The 19,569-nt window shown below is 34.5% G+C and overlaps 3 protein-coding genes across 3 annotated transcripts; all 3 read left to right on the forward strand.

The window, feature by feature from the left end:
• The first annotated feature begins 855 nt into the window (after positions 1-855).
• LOC110441690 lies at positions 856-3,754 on the forward strand. Its single transcript, XM_021484905.1, has 5 exons — positions 856-1,054; positions 1,888-2,021; positions 2,542-3,003; positions 3,309-3,438; positions 3,656-3,754. Exons 1-4 carry the CDS (start codon positions 901-903, stop codon positions 3,411-3,413), a joined length of 855 nt encoding a protein of 284 aa, XP_021340580.1. The 5' UTR covers positions 856-900; the 3' UTR covers positions 3,414-3,438; positions 3,656-3,754.
• A 4,013-nt stretch (positions 3,755-7,767) lies between these two features.
• Positions 7,768-10,840, forward strand: LOC110441681 (acidic repeat-containing protein-like). Its single transcript, XM_021484889.1, has 4 exons — positions 7,768-7,884; positions 8,283-8,443; positions 8,643-9,542; positions 10,664-10,840. Exons 1-4 carry the CDS (start codon positions 7,866-7,868, stop codon positions 10,679-10,681), a joined length of 1,098 nt encoding a protein of 365 aa, XP_021340564.1. The 5' UTR covers positions 7,768-7,865; the 3' UTR covers positions 10,682-10,840.
• Positions 10,841-15,580: 4,740 nt separating this feature from the next.
• Positions 15,581-18,094, forward strand: LOC110441692. The gene is made up of 4 exons (XM_021484907.1): positions 15,581-16,273; positions 16,454-16,591; positions 16,859-16,963; positions 17,402-18,094. The coding sequence occupies exons 1-4, from the start codon at positions 15,971-15,973 to the stop codon at positions 17,888-17,890; spliced, it is 1,035 nt and encodes a 344-aa protein (XP_021340582.1). The 5' UTR covers positions 15,581-15,970; the 3' UTR covers positions 17,891-18,094.
• The last annotated feature ends 1,475 nt before the right edge of the window (positions 18,095-19,569 follow it).

Consider the following 19,569-nt stretch of genomic DNA (forward strand, 5'->3'; position numbering starts at 1 on the left):
TACGTCATAGCACACGCGCGGGAATTTCATTGATCAGATTAAAATGTCCCATTCATAATGACTAATGTCCCATTACTAATTTCATTGTAAATAAAATGAAAAATATTTTGTCTTAAAAAAGTTTTCTATCTTATTTTGGAATGAAAATATAAAGAATTGGCAGGGTATGTATTTTATTTAAATTTGACAGAAACCGTCGTTATAATACTTTAATTGTTTAATTCATAAATTGAATGTTATAAATGAAAAATAGATATGAAAAGCTACGCTTTAAATATATAAATATATATATCAATTACCTTCTAACAGTACTAGGGCAATGCAATTTCGGTGCGTTGATACATGGTAAATTATCTTTAAAATATGATAGATTACATTTTAACAATCTGAACATTGACTTTTACACTAAGTACACAAGTAAACATCGTGTACCTGTTTGGTCATTGAATGAACTACATGGACAGCTGGTAGTTGTTTGAGTTGATGTTTTGTGAAAGCTACAGGTTCATGTTTAGAGCAAAACTTTCCTTTATTGTTTGTCTAATTTGATTTCACAGATGATACATCTTAACTATTTAGAACTTCTTAAATACTGTAAATTAATCATAACGCTTTACTTAACTACAGGAACCATTGCCGGAATCAGTACCTGTCACTCACTTCAACAATTTAACAAGCGTTTAAAAAAACATTTTTATGACCTTTAATTTGACATGATGCAATATTTGTTAATTACAACAACCTAACATAATGGTATATATGTAACAAGGTACCAGCATGTTTTGTCAGCATATCTCTCCTCATCAATCTCATATAGTCACGTGGTCATCCTTCTATAGTACATAGCCTCGGAAGGCGACGGCTGTGTGTGCTAAACTTTGTGAGTGAATAGACAGGACTATGTTCAGGACAAGAACCCTCCACCTTGTGGTGTTCGTCACAGTGACCGTATCTGTTGTCGCCAGCCATATTGTAAAGAGTCAGAGTAACAATGACAACCAACCCGGACAGTCTAGACATGATGGCAAACGGGCGATGGACAGCATGTATAAAGGTAAAATAGTGTCTCGTTACTACCAATACATCTTCTCTACAGCCCGGATAGAAAAACGGGTAATGGACAATAATGCAGATAGGGTAAAGTAAAAGTCCAGTGAATTTACAGATATACATGGACACAATTGCAAAAGATTTTATTTTGTGTTATGTTCATTGATGTTAATCGCTATGGTAATGGGAAAAAAGTCCTCCGAAATCAACCTTCTGAAATTTCCATTTTTTTATATTTCTTTTGGATCAAGACAATTTAAAAAAAAACCAGTTATTTGACCATCCATGAAGTACGATATCTATCTTTTGTGTAACACTGAGAATAGGAAATCAAAAGCATAGTAAAACTATCTACATGTAAATTACAACGCACACTTGAAAAAGAGGTTACATCAGAATCATTGTACTGAAAAAAATGCGAAACTATCTGAATGGTCACTATGATATTTGTTTTTAATTTTCATATTGAGATAATGTTGTTTAAACTTAAAACAAAATGTCAAATTTAAATTTGGCCAGCGCGCCTTATTGAACGAAACGCCCATTTCTGTTACCTGCAGTGAGAAATGGTGTGAAACAAAGGCTTAGACCCATTTATATAACAGAGCAGAAGATTATTATCAATAAGATGTCAAAACATAGACAAAATAATAAAATTATACTTACAATGTACGTCAGAATATAGACAGAAGAATAGTATTGATATGGAACAAATGCAATTGTTGAGTAAACGGCATTGTATGGGAAGCTCAGGCAAAATGACATGAATGCGAAGTTTTTGATGTTGTGGCGACAGCGATATGTTATTAAGATGAATTATTTGTAAATAATATGCAGGTATGATGGAGTCCTTTAAGACGAGTTTTGTACCCGGTTCTAAGAAGGACGACGGCAATACTGATGCTTCTCCAAGTGATTGGAAGAACATGATACCAGGTTTTGCAAAAGGTTTTATTCCTGATAGTGCAGAGGTACGTAAAAAGATGGTATATCCATAGGAGTGTGTATGTTGGAAATATAAAGGCGTAATAAGTTATGTAAAGGTTTTCACTCCTGATAGTAAAAAGGTATGTAATTTAAATATTTTTGTTCCTGGCAGTACAGAGGTGCGTAATATAAAAGTTGCTATTGATGGTCGCTAAAAGTACACAACTTATGAACAGAATAACATTAATCATCTGACATTATATTAAACACGAAATACCTATACTCATTTGTCAAATTCTCACTTTGAAAAGAACACTTTCATATGTTTTATTTAGGGTATGAAGTTATATCGTGTCTTATGTAGATGTAATATATATTCTAAATTATTTTAACTTAAACTAAGGCTTTTTAAAAACATCGACACAAAATCATCATATGCAAGTTATTATAGAGGAATTTAACAAGATTGAAGACTTTCTAAAGTCAGTGATCATGTGATAGTGGGTATTATGTGTTAACATCGTTTTTACTATTCGTGTTATCATTCATCATCTTACATTTAAGGATGGAACAGATAACAGCACTGTCAGTGAAGACGCTGTTGCAGATCCTTCTGCCACAAACGCGACCTCCGTGGATATCGAAGGGGCATTCCATGTCAACGCCGCCATTAAAGATGACGAATCAGTCGGAGAGGAAAAAATGACGTCACAAGATGGCAGTTCACCTGATAGTACTGCACTACCGGCAGTTCTGTCAACAGACGATAACGTTCCCTCGGAATTCGGTCTCCTCACTCATGATAATGATCTAGCGAGTACTGATACACAATCTAGTGAGACAGAAGCTATGGAAACCCCGGCAGATATGACTGGTAAACAGGATGAACAAGGCAGTGATATGGCACAATCAGAAAGTGATCTAGCAGAAAAACAAGCTAAAGAACCACCAGCAGATACGGAAACAAATGTTGAAAATACAGAAACGGACTTAACTGAACAGGAACCAAGTTCAGATACCAGAAAGGTAGTTGAAATCTCATTAAATGTCAGTATGTTTAGATAAAACTGCATGCACATTGTTTCCTTTAGTAAGTTTTGTCATAATAAATTGATAATTATAAATTTTAAATCGATGTGATAATTTTATGTTCATTATCTATATTGATATCATAACCTTACCAACATTATCTACCTCAATATCATTATCTTATAAACATAATATACATCGATATTATAATTTTTTATACATTATATATACTGGTATCAAAATTTTATTTATAAGCGTTATATACATGTACATTAATGAACATACTAACCGAATTGCCCCAGTCTATGTTTCTGAAGGTGGCAATGCGTGGTAAGGCGTCCCTCAAGAAAGACGGGGAAACAGCAGCGGAGGCAGCTGAGGAAGACACGAAGGAAACTGTTATTTAGTCCTCACATCTCAACCACATAAATAGTGAGTAAATACAGATTAAACACAACCAAACTTACCTATGTTACTCATAGATTATTGTTTAATGAAGTGAAAAGAAAGTTTTCAGTAACGGATGTTTCTTTTCTGTTCTGTTTTTCTGGCTAATGCCATATACATTTTATTTTATTTCATAAACATCATATTTAGTATCTTAATTTTGTTATTCATCTTAACTAATATTAAATATTGTATATTTCAGATTACCATGCACCTGGACATGACCAGAATATCGTTCACATATACTAAATTTTCAATGTTAATGTATACTTGAAGAACGACAATAAAATGGTTAACAAAAGTATAGGGATTTTGTTGATTTTAAAAACTTTACGTGACAAAAGGTGCAGACTTACATCAGCAGATGTTCAAACTTTTAACATCTTGTTAACAATGCTGATTTGATATGCTCAAGCTGATTTCCTTGGTTTAAGGTTAACATAGCATATTGTGATACACTGGCAGAAACAAGTGTCACAGAGAATTATGAAACATCTTTCAAAACGCATTATGAGAAAAATTACACTGTAAGTTTACTAAAAAAAATGGTTATACTTCCTTTTAATAAGTGCAGTTTTTATTAGTTAGTACCTGAAGCATATATATGATTATCGATACACAAGTTACAATATTCTATTTGAAGGATGAAAAGCCACACGTGTACACTATGATAACGTGAGATCTTTATTGCGTTAGAGACAGTATATCTCAAAGAAATCAGCTGTCATTTGAAACGAAATTGATATTGTCCGTTATCAAGGTCGGAAATGCCTTTCCATTTAAAAATGTGAATATTTGACAAAATGTGGAATTATGAAATATGTATGGAAAACTGATGTCTGTTTTATTGCTTTGTTGTTTTGACATATGTTGTCAGGAGTCAATCAATGTAAGGAAAACAGTTGTAAATATTACTTTACTGTGATCAAATTAATTTGGTGAAAAAGTATTCGCGACTTCCATAAAGTAATAGTAAAGTAATATGTAAAATAGAAATTGTTGCCTCATTATTGTATTACTAAATAAAACAGAAAAAATAATACCATAGCGTAGCACAACACGAACAACATCAATTCTTAAAACAATAACAAAGAAGACATCGACACAAAAGGAACATATCATTAAGCACCGTAAATTTGGTAAAATAAATACACCATGCAGCACATGTGGCTTCTGTCATTAAGTCTCTTATCCTCAGTTTTTGTGAATATGGACACCTTTGTACTTCTGAAAAGTATCAATTGTTCCATATTTATTAGTAACATTAATTTTGTAATTAGTGTTACTAAATACATGTATTAGTATCATTTGTAATTACATGAAACACAATTCAACATAATAATAAATTGTGTGACTAATAGGTTATTTTTTTATTTCCAAAACATGACGAAAGGGCCTGTTTCCAGTAATGTTAATTCTCCATAGGAGCCTGCCCCCGTATAATTTCTTATCTAGCTCAACTACTGTTTTTTACTTTTCCGAAGAATAATTTTACACCTTTCCGACACCCAGATTTCATAATTTCAGTGAAAATGTATTTTTAAAAAGTTGTCAATTTCAGCATCAAAGACATAAGTTCGTAAATAAAAGAAGGTTATCTCGAAATTGTAATTCGCAACATAGTATAAATTTCTTTTGATAAATATTTCCAAAACATCGTGTTTATTCATAAAACATAAAAAAAAAATTCTCGGATGAAAATGCACTTGCAGAGACACAATTATGAAGAAAAATGCCNATTTAACCAAATTTAATTTAATTTAAAATGTTATCATCGAAAATGGCATTTTTGAGATTGTTTCTTCCATAAAACAGCCAAATGGCGCGATTGAAACATAATTTTTTGTCACAATCATGCCATGAATGAATTCTTCACGGTGACCATCATTTGATCAGATTTTCATTAATATTTTACATAACATGCACATTTTATCAACACTTAGACAGCTTCTGAAACTTTGAGGAGCCATAAAAAAACAAACCAAGTGACCTAAATCTTTATACTTTATAGATTTGTGACCACAACGGCATGGGCAATGCACCACCAACAGGAAATTTGAATCAGAGAAGGGGCCGTTTTGGAAACCGGCCCTTTGTGTAGCTACAGTATATATGAAACATCGTTTTCAAAATTTAGTCAACATTAATGACTATCTGACACACATCAGTTGCTGAATTTAAGTACTTTTTGTAGATCTGTTGTACATTTATTTCAAATATTCGATTCAAATTGTACGTTTATGTAAAAAGATAGAAGTACGGGTTAGAAAAGGTCCCACCTTATAGCTTAACCAACACATGATATTTATCACACTGTTGAATGGAACATACATTTCATCGAAATAACAATTCAACTACAGTTTATCGGTCGTAGTTCATTCTCCGTATATGTTACATAATCAGCTGATCGGTCGTAGTTCATTCTCCGTTTATGTTACATAATTAGCTGATCAGTCGTAGTTCATTCTCCGTCTATGTTACATAATCAGCTGATTGGTCGTAGTTCATTCTCCGTATATGTTTCATAATTAGCTGATCGGTCGTAGTTCATTCTCAGTATATGTTACATAATCAGCTGATATTCACTTATTGCATCATGTTGCTTTAACTGCTGAGCAGTGTGAGGAACATTCAAGAAACTATGAGATGGACAACTTTAAAAGCAACCATCTATAAATACTCCTATAAATGTGCTCATTCAACCTACAACATTACGATTGATAATTCATTTCATTTGTCTCATATAGAGTTATTAAAGAATTCGCGATTCCATAACATCTGAAAAGATGCCATGGTAAGTCGGATAGACTAGTATTGTTTATTGTGTTAAAAAGGATCTGTCATATAAGTATACAAACTTTGAATTTTTATATTTCATTTCTAGAAATATTTTGATCCATATTAATTGGAATACAAACATTTTAACGTTGAACTCGGTATCAAATCAATTGATTTATTACAATCGGCATTTAACTGGATATATAACCAACTTGTTGTTAAATGAAACAGTCAACATCACAATCAGAGGCAGAATCGATTGACTAATTGAAATAGTTTGCAATACACCACACAACAGCATTAATGCACAGGACCAAATCGATGTACCAAATCAGTACGAAAATCAGTAACACGAATGAATATAAAAACAAAATAAATAATATGATTAAGTATATAAACCATCCAGACAACTATCCTTCTGTAGGAAATGTCGAGTTAGAAAGCTTATATAAAACATCGTCGTTCTAGAAGAATATCTCAAAGAAGGAAGCTTCGCACATAAAACAGTCTAATCTGTGATATAATTCTTATAATTCTTATTGTTTGTCTTATGAAGGTAGTAGAGTGCACATCGTCGTAGTCACCAATGCATCCATTCATTTTCTACCTTTATAAAAGATAAGTATATACTCCAACCCAAGATAAGTCAAGAAAATATCCCAATACAATCCTCCGATTAGACATTTGACATGCAATAAACCGTAACACGAATTTCATATCACTAAAGAAATGATTATCATGCTCTGCATTAATAGCTTACCAAAACTTGTGTTTGCCTATTATTTAATTCCTTGATAGTCCATTTTCTAAATTTGTCAAGTTGAAGGATTTAAAATATATTTTCTTCCGTATTTAATTGAATAGTTTGTCTCTTTTTTCATCTAGGCAACTGAGCGAGATAAACTATTAGTAAACCATTGTACACGTTTTATCTACAATTTATTCGTTGTAAATAAATCATATTTTAAAACGATCCAATGGGAGAACTTGGACATTATGATTGCTTGACCCTCAATAAAATGTAAATATCATTATGATATTTGATGCCTTCGATGCTTTACAAACCATATAACTTCAAAAACATATTTCATAAAGCAGGTACTAGTCATAGGTCGGTGGCGTTTCTCCGGGAACTCCGGCTTTCCTGAACCACCAAAACCTGGCATATCCTTAAGTGACCATAGCTGTTAATAGCACATAAACACAAACACGCCAACCTGAATTCATAAAGTAAATGCAATATGGAATACAATGTTAAAAGTATTGGGGTTTTTTTTTTTAAATGCATATGGAGCCTGTTTCATGGGGAGGAACAAGTATAGATATTGATGTAAATCTATGACCTAAGTGCTGTCGTAAAAACGTTCTCAGTGTAAAGTTAAGGTATTGGCAGTGGTACAAGAATACCAGCATTGTACACTAAGGTTTCGTCTGTATCGTGAAACAGATCGCATTAAGGTCACGTAACAGGCCTTGATCAGGAGAGTTTAGTTTTATACAGTATCACAGTACTGAACACTATGGCCAGGAGGGTACACATCCCATTGTTAGTTGTCTTTGCTGTGTTGCTTTACAATTCCCAGCTATCTGATGGATCAGTAGAAGATCAGACCAAACATAATGATAAGCGAGCCATGGGCAGCATGTTTCAAGGTAAAATAATATAACTATACTGATAGCCATTAAATTCCTATTTAGCATGTATTACGCAAATTTAATGAAAATATCTTTTAAATTAATATCGGCCTTAGAGTCTACAAAGACAGTATAAAGTTTCATTCGTTTATCAAATATAGAAAGATAAACCCCTGTTATTGTCAGTAGAATTCCGTTTAAGTGCTTTCATGGTTTGGTATGTCTTCACTTATCTGCTTTCCTAATTCACTATATTTATAATAAATTAATGAGTCAATCAAAGCATGTTTCATTCGCGCATATTACAAATCTAAATGCATATCTGTTAAGTAAATAGTATTTAGATAATTACAAGCTTTCGTTATTTCTTCATTTATTCTTTGGTATGATTGTAATTAACACATGTTCACGAAAAGACATCCTGAAATCGATAAAGACAAACTTCGTGCCCGGCAGTAAGAGTAAGAATCCAAAGGGAGGTGAAGGTGGTGACGGGAATTCCGGGGGATCGGCAAGTGGATCATGGAAAAACATGATACCTGACATAGCTAAAGCCTTCATACCGGACGAGGACCAGGTAAAGTAGAGATGCTGTAATAACTAATTAAAATCAGGGTGTGTTTTTTTTTTAATTATTGAACATTGGATGAATTTGAATTTTTTTTTTTCGTTTACCTCTTCCGATGATTTATGTATCTATCTCTCAAGTGACATATGTTGACCACAACGTACAGCTGGTGATTGTTACATGATTTCGACTTTTTTGTTTGTTACAGGATGATAACAGCACCTCAACAGAAGACATACAGGATGACGATTCTAGAACTAACATAACAGAGATAGATCCGCAAGCCACCAAAGTTAATGCTGGTGTCACGGAAAATATAGGAGAGGATAAAAAGATTCCTAACCAATCGCCACAGGATGCAGGAATACCAGACGACATGTCGCAAGATGGTGACAAAACGGATGAGGACACGCACGTCGATGACAAACAAGATGACATGCAAGACAGTGGTACAAAAGCGGATGGCTCTGCGGATAATGCTAGTGAACCAGGTGAAAAACCAGGAATGGAAACTGAAAAACAAAATGAGAAAGTAAATGAAGGAATAACGGAAAACATGGGAGACAATACCGATTTAAAATTAATGATTAATGCAACAACAGACGAAACTGTTACTACGACAGAAGGAGCTGATGATCAAAAGGAGTTAGAAGCTGGTGTGCACGACTCAGCAGAAAATGGTGTTCATGACAACGATAAGATCGGGGAACTCTCCTGGGAAAATGAGTCGGAGGAAGTACAGGGAGAAGAAGTAGATACTGGGGACGGATCAGAAAATCAGAAAACAAATGACGATCAGGATGAGGCTGAGGAAGATACGGTAAAAGTGAATGCTGGAGTGACAGAAAACCTTGGGAATGACAATGTCAACCCCAAACCAGTTAAATCTGCGTCGGCCGATGGTCATGACGTCAGCGACGACAATGTCAATCCAGAACCCGAGAATTCTGCGTCGGCCGATGGTCATGACGACCACAATAATAAAACTGTAACCATCAAACAAACACTCAAGTTTGAAAAGAGTCAATCTTTATCATGGGAAAGTGAATCGCCGGAACTACTGGAGGATGAGATGGAAAAAGGAAAGGTTGCCAAACAAATCGATAATGTAAGTAAAGGAGAAAAATACAAAAACTGAAGAATTATTTTTGCAAACTAAAGCATAGCACTTGGTGTTTGTCATAAGCGGCAGCTAATAACTGCAAAACGTCTTGCGGTTAAAGATAATTCAGATGTTTTTTTCATTTTCCTTTTATAAGCAGGCCTCAAAATTTCATCTGAGGAAAATACAACCTGTATTCAAATCCGGGACCTCTGAACTGTAGATTAATTTAGCTATCCAGCCACTGTTAGACAAATGGCTCAGTTCAGCTACACTAACATCAAAACGACAAAACATTAATTTAACTTTTACCATGATAAATCTGGTTATCTCATGTAGACTTCGTTCTTATATGGGTTCATTATGTGTATTCCTTACATTTGTATTTGGTTTCCGCGTCTTCTTTCCGTTTGATCGTTGGCGCTGTAGTATATTATCATTGTGTTTTGGTGATATAGTATATTTCTGTCCTTTTGCTGTTTGGTGGTGACGCTATGGTATACTTTTTGTCCGCTAGTTGTGGTATACTTTGTCCTTATTACCTCTATCCCTTTGTGCTGGCGTTGTGCTATATCTTACACGTACGTACGTGTTCATGCTTTGTGATATAATTTCAAGTTCTTCAGTGTTGACACTGTGACATGCTTTAGCCTTCAGTATGTTTTTTCAGCGTTTTTCTCTTTCACCTTTATTCAAATATGAATGGCGAAATGTATTGCCAGTTCTTTTAGATACATATCCTATTTTAGTAAATTTTAAATTATATTTTAAGGATCATTGATGATATTTTATAGTAAAAGAGGAATCTCCTCTTTTTTTCTTTTTCTTTTTTCAATTTCAAAGAGACAGTACTAGTGTATATATGCATCTCTACAATGAAATTGGTTATCATAATACGCTCTTTATAGCATCGGTACAAAATGCAGTTGCAGTGAGGTGATGCCGATGAAATAGCTACATCTTGTTTATACCAAAATACCCGTATATACCAAAAACGAAATTGGGAGATTAAGCAAAATACCCGTATATTAGACTTTCTTTCATATTTTTTAGCGTTCAACCCTGCTTTTTCAGTTCAATTTATATGTTGTCAATCCAAAAGACAAATTTTCGTTTTAATGTTTTAGGATGCTACCGAGGATTGAACGAATCTAGCTGGCTATTAACAGAAGAAATGCAGAAGGGCAGAAGAAGGATGAAGAATCACTTCGAAAAATTATGATTTTGTTTTTCAAAATGTGTTCATGCATTCTATATATGGTTCGACTTGTTATTGTTGACCTCTGTTCCAGATTTTGATTTAATGAACGTTTGTAATTTGTTTCGATAACCTTGATTGTGATTGTATATTGATATAATAAAATATAATCATTAAATATCCTTGTGTCTCTTGTTGTTACGAAAAGTGTGTGTCTATAAAATCAGACATACATTTCTGACGTCTCTAACGCTCAAATACAACATGCTCAGAGATATCTATATCTACATATCCAAAATTTTAAAAGGTGGGTTTTCAAAAGGTTGTGAATTCATACTTAAACATGAATTTCATATTATTTTCAAAAGCAATTGTGGTTTAAAGAGGATATCGTAACAAAGAATTACTATAAGATGTACTCATAAATTGATATCAAAAATATTTTCGATGTGCATCAAATGTCAATATGTTCCTTGAAGTCGAATAACTGTTCTGTACTAAAAGTGAAGAAATTGTTTTTATTTTCGATTAAACACCCTTGCACAAGTTCAAACTGAACACTTGAAATACGAAGAAAAAAAGCAGTTTTTTTGAACAAAATATTATCGATGCAGAAAATCAAACAAAGTAGACATTTTTCCTGGACCATATGAGCATTTCATCCATTTTGGGCACATTAGTAATGCTTAAGGTCAAACTAATTTAAGATACTCCTCGTTTATGGAGCATACGTAGAATACAACGAAGAGAATGTACCTTAAAATACCCTTTATTACGTTACAAATTGAAAATGTTTGGCTACAATAGATGATTAATAACATGATAAGTATCTCCTGTTAATGATGTGTTTCTTATTTCTGTGGCTGTTACATACATTAATGACGAGATCCCTGTCTTCGTTAATTCCTCGTTAACACCGGTGATATCAGAGAACATGGTTAATCTCTTTTAGTCAATTCTGCAAGATTTGAAGAAAACATGAGTAGATATCCCTCCATGGTTCAACGTTATCGAAGTCCCCACCTTTAGTACGAGTGTAAAGTAAACACTAACAGTAACATCCTTCACCAAGTCCACAAAGACCTCAGTGAATGATCAATTGATGTGGGAGATATGGTACATACTAAATTACCTTCTGCATTAAATGTGCACTTGCCTCAAAACTGTTATCAGTTAGGCATCTTCTTTCTTTAGCATTCCAAAAAGGTCTGTCATTGTAGAAATCCTATCATTCACCTTTACTACTTTAGTAACATATACTAAAAGTATTGACATAAGTGTACAATAGGCGTTATTAGGAATTGTTATGTTCTTACTTGCGTGTTGGCATCATAAACATATACTAAGAACAGTCAACAGTGTTGCGTTATAAAATATCGTTGGCTAAGTGTTGTGTAAGTAGTCATCCCTTGGAACAGATAATACGCACAGCATGAACAATTTAATGCTTTTGAACGTTTTCGGTAAACGTATAAAAAGTCAATTTCACTCGTAAAGATAAAACCAATAAGCATTTTATAAAAAGACATTTCAGACAAGATATAAATGTCAGTAACAAATTGGGATTTAAACGGTGGAACATTGATATATTGTTGTCAAAGTATGTTTCTTGATAAACAAGGTTGGTTTACTTATGCTTCTTAGTATAATCCTTCGATACTCCTAGTGATCGTTAACGCCACACAACAACAAATAAATATGGATATTTTTACCACCGTTTTGGATGTCCTTTGGTCAATATACATAATAAATGTTAATTTTGTGTCAGAAGTCTAGCTTCCCTTTTCAATTGTAAATTGTCACTAATTTTCCGCTAAGACTTCCGGTATCGTACATAAATCATGTACTTGATTACAGCATTTCAACTTATTAAAACAGTACATCCTGTAAAACAAACCATCAGTTATAATGTGATCTACTGACTATAACTGACCTCCATACACCTTAGAAAAGAAGCTATTTTCTGTTGATAGTGTTACGTCGCAAAGTCGTTGACTATTTTAAAAAAATGATTATTTAATCTTGTCGAAATTATAAAAGACTCATTTTCCTCCTGTTGCATTTCTACATGTTTCTGTTTTTCCTTTTTCTTAACTTTGTGTACCACTGGTAAGTCCTACATGGACAAATCGACAAACTGGTGCAGTGGGCTTGCAGCTTCAACTTACTACCTTATTTGTAAATAGGTATTGTATAGCCTCGTATATCTAGTGATTGTTCTTAAAATTAGGTACATTGTAGCAACATTTATCTGGGGATAATATCAGTTCATTGTCTCTCCAAAATTCCCAACCATATCTAAAACGTGTGTACCTTACTTTCAGTCTATTAATACCTACTATTTTGCCCACAACGATATACTGTACCAAACAACACACCGAGACCAAATATAGTGTGGTACTATCCCATCAGGAAAAATATACTACGTGTACAACATCAACTATCACATCAAATCTTACTGCAACGACTCAAACTAGCACAAGATATACACCAACAAAAATACACCAGATAAAAAAAAATACCACACCAAATTACCACACCAGAGTGAACAAAAAAACCCACATCAAACGTCAAAATATATCACAGCATCAACAAGTCAAATATATCATAGCATAATCAACAACGTTAAAATAAATCACAGAGGCTACGCTCAAAGTCACACTATACTACCGCAGCAAAACAACATATCAAAACATACAACAACATGTCAAAACATACAACAACCTATCAAAACATACAACACCATGTCAAAACATACAACAACATGTCAAAACATACAACAACATATCAAAACATACAACAACATGACAAAAACATACAACAACATGTCAAAACATACAACAACATGTCAAAACATACAACAACCTATCAAAACATACAACACCATGTCGAAACATACAACAACATATCAAAACATACAACAACATGTCAAAACATATAACAACATATCAAAACATACAACAACATGTAAAAACATACAACAACATATCAAAACATACAACAACATATCAAAACGTACAACAACATGTCAAAACACACAACAACATGTCAAAACATACACCAACATATCAAAACCTACAACAACATATCAAAACATGCAACAACATGTCAAAACATATAACAAAATATCAAAACATACAACAACCTGTCAAAACATACAACAACACATCAAAACATACAACAAAATATCAAAACATACAACAAAATGTCCAAACATAAAACAAAATATCAAAACATACAACAACGTATCAAAACATACAACAACGTATCAAAACATACAACAACATATCAAAACATACAACAACATGTCAAAACATACAACAACATATCAAAACATACCACAACATATCAAAACACCAGGTGAAATATACCACAGAATCCATGTAACAGGTCAAAATCAGAACGCGATAAGTTAAGATAAAAACGGGACCATAGAAGATCAAAACAAAGACATGGTTGTAAATCAGGTTATTATAATGACTAAAATTTCTCCAACGTAACATATATCTAGAGGGTTCTGCAAAGATTTTTATTATTTGAAATATGTTACATATTGTAAAAATAACTAAAACTGATAAATAATATACCTTATACGTTAATCGAGTACAGTGTATAAAGTTTGTGTTAGATTGCTGAAATTTATTTAGAAGGCACGGGAGGTTGTTCTGAAAGGCGCAACTGATGTCGGCACAAATGGTTCTTTCATTTACTAGTTCTTAACCGTATAAAGCATTAAGGACAATGCGGGTGGAAATTATAAACTTATAGTTCTAGCCCAAAACCGGTTAGAATCATTAATACACACCAAACGTGACTTGTTTTTTAATTGTGTTGCAACAAACTATTATAATATTATAATTATAGATTTTCAAAAACAAGTAAAGAGTAACAAAGTGTAAAATATATCCCAGCTTATGAACGTTTACAACGTGACCACGTGACGGTGTGACGTAGGTTGTAGTATTTATGATGAGATGTATTACCACTACGTCTATCCGCTGGTCAGGGTGATTGTTATACAGTGGTGTATTACACCGGTCCGGTGTGGTCAGTATACGGATTACAGGGCAACAGATGGACACTCCGTCCACGATGTGTTATTTGGTGAGTAAATATTGTCTTATTTGTCAAATATAATCACACGTTAGTTACTGTTGTAGCTGTTCAGGGATATTAGACATATTTACTTAGCTAGCCCGTATACATTTATATCTCTTTGCTCTTTTTTGTTCTTTTGTTTGTGTATTATGTTGTTCGTTTATTTTGTGTTATTTGAATATATTACAATTAACAATTTATTTCATTTTGATATTTTAAGAGCTTTTCGTTAATATCATGACATGATTATCAATAATTTATTCTAATATTGATGTTGACGTATCTTTTTATTGCTAAATAACGATATAAATATACGATCTTTCTCTCTTCCTTCAGTTTTTTCTTTTCTAATTTTTATTTAGCGGCTACATACCTGATAGAAAGCCATTGTTTTATGTGTCAAACAGTATAAATTTCCGCATTTATGCCGTTAAAATCAAACTCATTTGTTGAGAGATGTTCTTTTGTTAAATATGTGAATGCATATACAATGAGCAATGAAATAGTGTCAAATTTGAATTTATTTTGTCACATTCATGTAAATTGCCAGCATCAATGGTATCAAGTATTATAGACGATGAGTGTACACTGTAGATACAAATTCAAACTGCTGGAGTATATTTCCGTCAATCATTGTCTATAAAGGTGATGTCCGTTTCTGATCCCAATCATTATTAATATTTAAGGTATCCCACTCGGCCTGAAACACAGCCCATCCATCGTAGTACACGACCTCGAGGATTCAGACGGGTCTGACGGCTCGGACGGCTCCGATCATATTGGTCAATCATCGTCGTCCTCGTCTTCGTCGTCGTCATCAAGCGAATCAGACGAACATGAAAGAGACAACGTTAAAAATGATGGACGAGGAAACGATGATAGGAAGCAACAACAGGTATACAATAACAGAAACGATATCGACAGCAGTGAAGAGGACGGACGAGACGATGATAGCCTAGATAGAAACGGCAACGAGGAAAAGAGTCAGGAAACTACAATAGAGAAAGATGGAATCGACAAAGCCAAAAGTCAAACTGAAAATAAACTTCAGCAGATTTATAATAATAAAAACCAATTAGAAAGCGAGGAGATAGATGACGAAAATGGAAATAAAATCAAGGAAGCAAAAGTAGACGACATGGTTGATGTCCCCGGCGCTTCTAAATCAGGGCCTATTATTTCCCAACAAAGTGACGGTGCTGGAGCGAGCGAAGGTGTTGCTCTCCCTAATGCTAACGACGGGACCACTTCTATCCTATCCGGAAAGGCAGACGATAATAAGGACAGTGATGAAAGCCGACCCAGAGGAGAAGATGATAGCAATGAAAGTAGGCCCCGAGGAGAGGATGACGGTCGTCCAAGAGGTGAAAATACAGCAGGAGGCAAGAAAAAGTGGCCGAAACTGGTACCGGACATGTTTAAAAGTCTGGTACCGGAAGCAGTAAGTAGCATAAATTTCAACATTGAAATTGATTGTCGATATGTTTTGTTTTAAACAGCTCTATAGGGAATTCGTTTCGATTCAATCATTATTTTCTTAATTTATATATATATTGCATCACTTTTTTTTTTATAGTTTTATAGATTTATTTATTCTTATTATCACTGATATTTTTTACAGAAGAAAAATAGCACTAAACACACTATCAATGCTGACAGCAAGAAAAACAACACAAAGGGACAGGAAACTGTCAGTAAAAGTAACCATGGTTGGCCGTACTTTGTACCGGAAGTGTTCAAACCGCTCATACCGGACACGGTAGGTAACTCTGTCATAATAAGCGCAGAGCTATATTTATGATGATGTTGGGATCAGTAGTGTATTCTACTGAGATACTTTTTGTTGGAAATAACATTTATAGTTATAGTCATACTTCTTATGAGAACAGGTTGGTTGCATTCTTTTAATATCTTAGATAATTTTTCAAATTATTTGTAATTTATATTCCTATTTTTTGTATTGTTTTGGTTGGTCGTTGAACACACCAACGACAAAAATGATGAAATGTTAAGTGTATTTTGACAGGAGAGGAACGGGACACAGGCAGAGGACAACTCGGACACGTACAAACAGAACAACAACATGTCTTATACGGAGACGTACGTCATGGACCAGTACATGGAAAATCTGGTAACTGTTCAGTTATCTTTTTAGTAAATAGTAAAATACCTAATGTCAATAACTGCAACAGGGAAAGGCTGACAGCTGTTATGTTATTTACATTTTGTAAACAATTCAAAATTACATATCAATTATTTTAATAGGGAAAACCTGAAAATCTTTACTCTCATTTATTACAAAACAACCATTTCATATCAGTTATCGTGACAACGATGATGTCATCATTAGGCTCAGTTTAAGGAACTGCATTAATCTTAGTTCTTAAACGATATTTTTTTTTCAAAACCAGTACAAATGCGATATTATGTCAACCTGTTTACATCTTTTCTGCAGTTAGAAAAAAAAATTATCGACTAACATCGTTTCCAATTGTGTCCTCACTACTTTTTATATATCCAACGTTTTAAGATAAGTGTAGGGATTGAATTTTGTTTTGTGTTTGTCCAGCCGTACGCCCAGTCGATGCTGACGTTCGGTAAGGCTGGGGAACATGAAGTAGAACACACGGACGCCTCAGGGGGTGACAAGACTCAAAGCGCTGACTTCAACATCCCACCAGACGAAATAACCATGCAGAATGGCGGCGCCGGATACTCAAGTGCGAACGAATCAAGCGGCGTAGGAAACAACAACAAAAGTCCCTTCAAAGTAAACTACAGTGGTATGTCCGCGACCGGAAGTCATGGAGTCGATGACAAAAATAAATCCCCGGGTAAAATGAAACCTCCAGGGAAGGAGGGCGGAGAGGCTGCTGGCGAATCACATCAACAGGTACCTGATAACAAACCAGGAAAAGTAAAGGGCACACAGGACGGGAAAAACAAAGCTACAGAGACTCAGTCGAGTGGAGGAGGAACTGTACCTAAAGGTCAAGGTAGTCCCAAGGGGGACCAGTATAATAGGCCGCCGGGTAACGTACCAAGTGTGCCCGACTAGTAACTGAGGACACAAGTTTGACAGGTCACCTGATACGTCTAATGACATCAGCTTAACATGTCACCTGATAACTACGAAATGTCCACGAAAGGTGGGTTAGTAATTTGAAAAATCGCAAATTACCCGGGTTTTTTTGTATTGTAACCTTCATTGTGTTATATTTACATTTTGTTTTCATTTTTTCTGCGTGTTTTGGCAATAAAGATTTTCGATTATTCAGGTTTTGATATTTTAGTTTGAAATAACATAATAGTCTATATCTACTATCGTGTTATAGCATTGCTCTATGGTATAACTTCACTAACAAGACACTACAGTACTGTATACATTTTTAAGATACACGTGAAAGAGTATGATCCCAATATTTACCAATAGAAATGAGGGTTGCTCTCAGAGGTCAGACATCTAAACTAATTAGTTACACTTCTAGACAGGGTATGTAGCATTGCCACATCTCGAGGTAGTTGTTGACCACTTAACAGACCTTCCAAACACAAGATGTATTCTTAGATATAAATATCACTCAGAACTTTGTGTAAATCACTTCAGCTAATTACCATTTTATTCCACGTATGCAGGACACAGTTATAGAGGAAGATTGATAACGGGTCACGTGGTGGCATTAGTCACTTGGAACAGGTGCAATGTAGCACAAGTCACGTGATTAGACGGGTAATCGAAGGATGTGTCGTGTTTGTATCTACAAAAGGATGCAATTGATTATGTTGAATAAAAAGTTATCTCTGCAACAGGTGTAGGCTATCCTCTATCATCACGGGGGCCAACGTGCCCGGGGGAGAATTGAATCGCCAGTATTACACTGACAAGTATAAAGAGTAGTGGACAGCGAACAGAGAGCCACGTATTCCGTTTGACAACCACAAAATCCAAGATACATTTTGACATGTTTGTTACATTCGATTTCACTTTAGTAAGTAATCTCCAGCTACATTCTGGATTGTCTAACTCCGTCTATTCACCTTCTCTATATCTCTCCGGACTGTCTACCTCCGTCTCTTCACCTTCTCTATATCTCTCCGGACTTTTTACCTCCGTCTTTTCACCTTCTCTATATCTCTCCGGACTGTCTACCTCCGTCTCTTCACCTTCTTTATATCTCTCCGGACTGTTTACCTCCGTCTCTTCACCTTCTCTATATCTCTCCGGACTGTCTACCTCCCTCTCTTTCCCTTCTCTATATCTCATTCTGTCTCTGTCTCCATCTATCAACGAGTACATGAGTGGGAATGCAGGTGTTATAATATTATTATATAGTTTTCAATTTAGGATAGTAATGCTAAAGAGGTTATTTGGGTCGTCGAGTGGCACAATGGATAGCGCACTTGCTTTTCACCAAGGCGACTAGGGTTCGACCCCTCTAGCGGACGTAAAAAGGGATGCCCGATCGTGTGGCTTTTCTCCGGGTTAGACCTACCACATTAAGACTCAGTGTCCGCTAACACTCGGGCCAACAACACTGAATAATATCTACAAGCTGAAGTAACTTGTTTCATAATTTCAAAATAAGTAAAGTTTACACGTTTTAAGTTGTCATTGAAAGACACAATCACATATCGTTAAATTACAATCTGTAATGCCAGACTTACGAAATAGACGTTTGATGTGTTGCGCCTAATACATCGTATACACATTTTCATGTTACGGATGGAATTTTTAGA

Source organism: Mizuhopecten yessoensis, unplaced genomic scaffold, assembly GCF_002113885.1.
Source record: "Mizuhopecten yessoensis strain PY_sf001 unplaced genomic scaffold, ASM211388v2 scaffold716097, whole genome shotgun sequence".
NCBI classification, from domain to species: domain Eukaryota; kingdom Metazoa; phylum Mollusca; class Bivalvia; order Pectinida; family Pectinidae; genus Mizuhopecten; species Mizuhopecten yessoensis.